The sequence below is a fragment of the Macadamia integrifolia genome, unplaced genomic scaffold, assembly GCF_013358625.1.
Source record: "Macadamia integrifolia cultivar HAES 741 unplaced genomic scaffold, SCU_Mint_v3 scaffold808, whole genome shotgun sequence".
Classification (NCBI taxonomy): domain Eukaryota; kingdom Viridiplantae; phylum Streptophyta; class Magnoliopsida; order Proteales; family Proteaceae; genus Macadamia; species Macadamia integrifolia.
In genome coordinates this window covers 34,101-40,135 of record NW_024870542.1, presented here as the reverse complement: position 1 = coordinate 40,135, position 6,035 = coordinate 34,101, and the positions used below count along the sequence as shown (strand labels likewise).

At 38.4% G+C, this 6,035-nt stretch overlaps 1 protein-coding gene across 1 annotated transcript; it reads right to left on the bottom strand.

Moving 5' to 3' along the window:
* Nucleotides 1-1,390: 1,390 nt before the first annotated feature.
* Nucleotides 1,391-2,415, bottom strand: LOC122070023 (protein ACCELERATED CELL DEATH 6-like). The gene is made up of 2 exons (XM_042634126.1): nucleotides 1,816-2,415; nucleotides 1,391-1,711 (listed from the first exon to the last, which is right to left on the bottom strand). Exons 1-2 carry the CDS (start codon nucleotides 2,413-2,415, stop codon nucleotides 1,391-1,393), a joined length of 921 nt encoding a protein of 306 aa, XP_042490060.1.
* Between the last annotated feature and the right edge of the window lie 3,620 nt (nucleotides 2,416-6,035).

Below are 6,035 nucleotides of genomic sequence, written 5' to 3'. Positions count from 1 at the left end.
GCGTTTTAATTTTAACCATAATTTATATAATATAATTTAGGCCTTTCATCCTATCCTTTTATTCAGAATAATGAGAATTCAATCATTGATTCTTATGGTTAGGTGTCATGAATCCAACAGGGTTGTGTTGGGTAGGTCGAATTTCGGGACATAGGATTGGACTAGGGTTTTAAGAAATCCGATCCTATTTCACCCTTATGTGCTTGTTTTTAGAATCTTATCAAAAAAAAAAAAAAATGCATCCATTCACAAGGGAGGAAACTCTATGCCACATCAAATAAAGCGAGGGGCTAACTTATAAGGAGCCTTGCACTCATCATCTAGCACAAAATAGCAAGCAAAAGAAACCAATGTATGAGCATTACAGTGTGAAAAACAGAATTAGTTAGGGAAGTAAACGCTATAGAAGAGTGGAATAATGAAGTTTTAAAACTATAGGTTGCGTTTGGTATGCATTCACAAATTTCTTTTGTTCTGTCTTATTGATTATCTTGGTTTGATTATGTTTCAGTCTTTTTGTATTTGTTAATTTGATCTGATTTTGTTTAGTATTGGAAGAAAGATTGGATCTTATTAGCCATAATCGCTAGTGACTATCGGGGAAGGGTTGTGGGTTCCGTTGATTTTAGCTTTGCTCAGTTTAATGTTTATGCGAGTATTATTGAAACTCATGGAAAGCTCGAGTTGGAAACAACACTATATGAGCTTGATGATTTTAGCCCATACAGGTGATGATCTGCTGAAATCGTTGGCGAAGTGATCAAATTTGAGATGGAAAGACAAAAGGGGATTAGCCCACCAAAGTGTATGATGAGATGTATGAGAATTCTGAAATTAACTATAAATGTTGTTGGTGACTGGCTACTGTACTTATTCAACGAGAGTGCCCACCATGTGTCTGATGAAAAATGTATGAGAATTCTGAAATCAACTGTGCATGTTGGTGGTGGCTTGCTATTGTACTTAACAGATTGTGCCCAGTGCCCACCAAGTGTTGGTTGAAATGTACAAGAATTCTAAAATTAAGAATGCGTTTGTGTCAAACATATATCCAAACAACATTCTCATTCTCAACTAAGAACATATTGTGTGTGTTTTAAGAAAGAGAGTACATACCAAACACAGCCTAAGAGAAATCGAATATAATCTTTACAATATTAGAATCTTACATTTCAGTGTCTAAACAAAAGAAGATAAAATGCTCATGGCTATAAAATGCCTAGATCAAAAGATTGATGCTCCAGTTGATGATTTTTCTCAGAAAAGGGTGCTTGGACATGATTTCTCGCAGACAGGGAGTTGGATATGGATTGACAAGGAGGACAGATATAGCCAAGAAAGATAGCTAAAATGAACAAAACTAAGGCAGCAAGCCACCGAAGTTTTAATATCACAAACATGTTGCAAATGCTATAGCCATCAAAATGAGAGCTATACCCAACAATGGTGCACTTACGTTAACTGCAAGAATCAACAAGCTGTTGTCACCCCACTGAGCCCAGATGTTGTTCACCACGACGACGATAGACAGAAACAAAGCCATGGTGTTGCAGATCACGAATACAATAAATGCAGGCTTCCTTAACAAGATAGCCATGCCTCTGTATGGGCCATCACCATTGTAACCTCCAGGGACTGTGAAACCGGGGCGAAGGGGACCGTCATGATCAAAGTTGCTACAACTGCAAGAGTATTGAACCTCTCTTTGAATCTTCATAGTTATTAATGATTCTTAGAATTTATGACTTTCATGCAGATTCTTATAGAGAATTGAGAATCTCTTCAAAATTTGAAAGAAAAGAAGTTGAGGCATACCTTTGGCAGTGAGATCTCATTCATTTGCTCTTTTTCAGCAATGTCTAGGGCTGTCAGGCTTTCATTGTTCATTATAGTCATGTCTACATTCCCATCCAGTATGAGAATGCTCACAACCTTCGGACGTGAATTCATAGTGGCCAAATGTAATGGTGTTTTTCCATTAGTATCCTTCCCATTAATAAGCTTTCCAAACTTTGATTTCTGCTGAAGCATGAAACTTACTAATTTTGATCTCCCATTCTTAGCAGCCAAGTGAACAATATTCTCATCTTGTTTGTTTACCGTCTCTATTGCCTCTGGGAAATATTCTAGCATAGCTTGAATAATGTCAACATGGCCTTCGTTGGCTGCTATGTGTATGGGATAGAGCCCATGATTGTCCATTTGGTGTGCGAAAAAGGCTTCTTCGATCATCATTATGCAACGAGCTTCTTCACAATGGCCAAATGATGCTGCGAAATGTAGAGGATTTCTTCCATCTGCATCTGCTTTACGAATGAGCTCCTTTTTGTCGAAATGTAAAGGATTTCTTCCATCTGCATCTGCTCCACGAAGGAGCTCCTTTTTGTCCAGTAAAATGTTGATGCATGCTAGCATTTGTGAGGACAAAGGAAGTAAACCAAAAAAAAAAAAAAAAAAAAAGCTCAAATCTATTAGCTTCTTGATAAGTATCAAGTAAATTCATAATTAGATGGAGATGTTGTTAAAGATGATCAATGTGGAAAATTAGATGATTTTCTATTCCAAGTCTCTGGTGTAAATTCATCTTAGTGGACATTTCAGCTGGCTAACTGTTTTTTATCTGCAAATTGCCATCCCTATAGATTCATGATTCATTACACACCTTGCTGTAACTATATTGGATCATATGATGTTTTCAAATGCCGAGACTTCCATATTTTGATTATCATTATAGAAAGTTAATCCCTAAACAAAAAGAAATGAGGAAAATGAACTTCGCCTCCCTCGCTGAGAAGAAAAGTAAGATCCGCGACCTCTATTCTGCCTAGTATTCAATCTACCATTCTTTTCTCCAAGAAATGCTTGATGGAAATTAGGAAGTTCTGAATTGTTACCTCTGTTTACGCAGATCATGACTTTGTAAGAGAGGAATTAGCTCGTTGTAACTCGGCACTGGGGGTTTCAACATTGTGGTGGCAAAATTCTCATAGGATGAGCCAAGATTTGTCAAAAGTAGAAACACCTTCCTCTGATCAGGAACAGGCTTCCCAATCAAACTAAGCTGGTCACAAACTCTCTTGAAATCAATCAAATAGGTGGAAAGAGGAATTGAATCTTTCTTCTTGAGAAAGTGTAGCTTGGATAAAAGCTCAAACTCGCGAGCTTCTGAGGCTTGGGAAAAAGCTTCGGCCAGAGTATTCCATAGCTCGAAGGACGTCTTGACTCCGACTGCCAATCCAAGAACCTCCTCCGATAATGTTCCAGTGATCCAAGCTTTAACCATGCGATCTGTCTGAATCCATGACATAAAGTTTGGATTCACGATCGTCTTCCCATCAGCATTCTTGATCTCTCGATCTAGTGAAGGACACTCTCCATTCACAAACTCGATCAGATCTCGACTCTCGATCAGCGAGAGAATCTGTGTTCCCCATAGAAGGAAGTTGTCCGGTGTGAGCTTTATTGTCACAAAATTCGCCACATTCAGGGAGCTTGGATTAGGAAATGAAACATTGGAACTCGCCATTGCTGTCTTCTTCGCTCGAGAGAAGTTTTCTCTGCTACTGCTCTGATACCATGACAGAGTTTGAAGATGTGTTCTCTCCTTATGAGAGAAACCCCTGAAATAATCTCTTTTATATATAAAATGTGATTAAGATTACAAGAATGATTAAAAGAAGATTTACAACTAAACAGGTACAACTGTCTAACTCTAATTACTAATCACAAAACAAAGCCTACGTGACACCTTGCCCATGTGGCTGTTGGTCATGAGATGATTGGTCAGATCTAGAGAGTGGTCTAATAAACCCAACAATGGTGAGCTAAATTTAGCCACAAGAATGAAGACATGAATGTCAGCCAACTGTGCACATATGTTGTTCACCACAACCACGATAGACAGATACAAAGCCGTGGAATTGCAGATGACGAAAACATTAAATGCAGGCTTCCTTAACATGGTAGCCGTGCCTTTGTATGGGCCATCAACATTGAAACCTCCAGGGACTGTAAAACCGGCGGCGAAGGTGACCGTGCAGATCAGAGTTGCTACAAGCACTAGAGTATTGAGCCTCCCTTTGTAATTGCGTATATTTTGAGGATCTGTTCTTGACTTATTTTCCACAATAATTGGAGAAGGTCGACCAGATGGTGCATCATAAATTCTTAAAGCTGTTCGGCAAAGAAACTGCATATTTGCGTTAGGATTATGAAGAACAATGAGATACCAAAAGGTTTGGAACAACATTTTTATGAATTTGTATTCTCTCCCAACGCATTCCTAAGTATAAAGTATCATCTTTGATTCAAATTGCAAAAACTAAAGACTTCCTTCACATGTAGTTATGTGAACCACCTTTTCTACCACCCAAAAAAAAAAATATGTGAACCACCTCACTCCTTGGTTGACCATCATTTCCATTGGTTTGGGGGGGGGGGGGGGGACTAGGCCACGTTTACATGGGATTTTGATGTTTTCCTATGCATAAAAATCAAGAAGAAGTTGAACCTGATATTGAATCTTTATAATGATTAACAACTTTTAGATTTTCTTTTTCTTTCATCCTTACTTTGATTTGAGACTTCTGTTGACGGCAATGTCGTAGGTGGAGGCTTATTAATAGATGGGTTTTTAGTCTATGCTGATGGTAATGTCAAAAGTGGGGATCAAAGCCTTTGTTTAATCATCACATGTTTTTTTGTTTGGGTATGCCTAGCTAGATGCTATTTATGTACATATCTTTATATTATTTAATTGATTCATTTGTCGATTCTTATTGTTGTAAATGCAACCCCATGGCTTGTTGTTGGTGATTTCAATGCCACTTTATTATCACATGACAAGAGAGGACCTGGTATTTTCAATATGGGGTCGGCAGCGGAATTCCAAGCCATCATTGATGCTTATATGCTTCTCCCTTGCCCGTCTCAGGGTAAAAAGTATACTTGGTCGAATAATAGGAAGAGGGGTAATGTAATGGCTGTTTTGGACCATAGCTTTTATAGTGAAAAATTGATTGACATGTTTAGATATATTTCTCAACGAGTTATTACTTGCTCGGCTTTGGATCATGCCCCTCTCTTGATTCAATCATGTGACATTCCTAAACCAAGTAACATCCCTTTTCGGTTTCATAGTTTCTGGATTGAGAATGATCAGTTTCAAACTGTGGTGGGTAACATTTGGTCTCAATCAGTGAGTGGGAATCCTATTTTTATTTTGGCATCAAAATTAAAATTGGTTAAAGTGGGTCTAAAAGCTTGGGCTAAAGATGCTTTCCCAAATCTAAATGAGGAGGTGGACAAGGCATCTGTAGAGCTTAAAAGGGTGCAGTATCAAATCAATTTGTCAGGTATGACGGATGACCTCTTTAATGCCGAAGCTGATGCAAAAACTGCACTTTTGAATGCTAGTGAGTAGCAGGAGAAGATGTGGTCTAAGAAGGCTAAAATTAAGTGGTTGAAGAATGGGGATCGTAACTTTAAATTCTTTCACCTCTCAGTGAAGATTAGAAGATTAAAAAACCAGATTAGTACTTTACGCCGAGATGATGGTTCTTGGATCTGTGATCAGCAGAAGTTGGCCAGATACAGTTGAATATTATAAAAATTTCTATACTGAAGCATCGGTTACACCTCACTATGACTTGCTTGAGCAGGTTCCAAAGGTTATCACTGAGGAGGATAATCATCTCTTGGATGCTATTCCAACTAGGGAGGAGATCAAGCGAGCATTTTGGGACTTAGATGTGGAAAGCTCTCCTGGCCCTGATGCTTTTCCAAGGATTTTCTTTAGACAATGTTGGGCTATTGTGGAAAAGGATTTCTGCAGGGCTGTGTACTATTTGTTTTTAGTGGGCAAGCTTCCTAATGGGGTAAATAATGCTTTCGAAACTCTAATCGCTAAATCTGATGGTGCAGCCTCTTTAGGAAAATTTCGCCCCATTTGTATGGGGAATTTCTTTGGGAAAATTACATGATTACCCACTTCTGGGTTTCTCTTTACCAAATTACCCATCAAAAGTTTCAGTTAA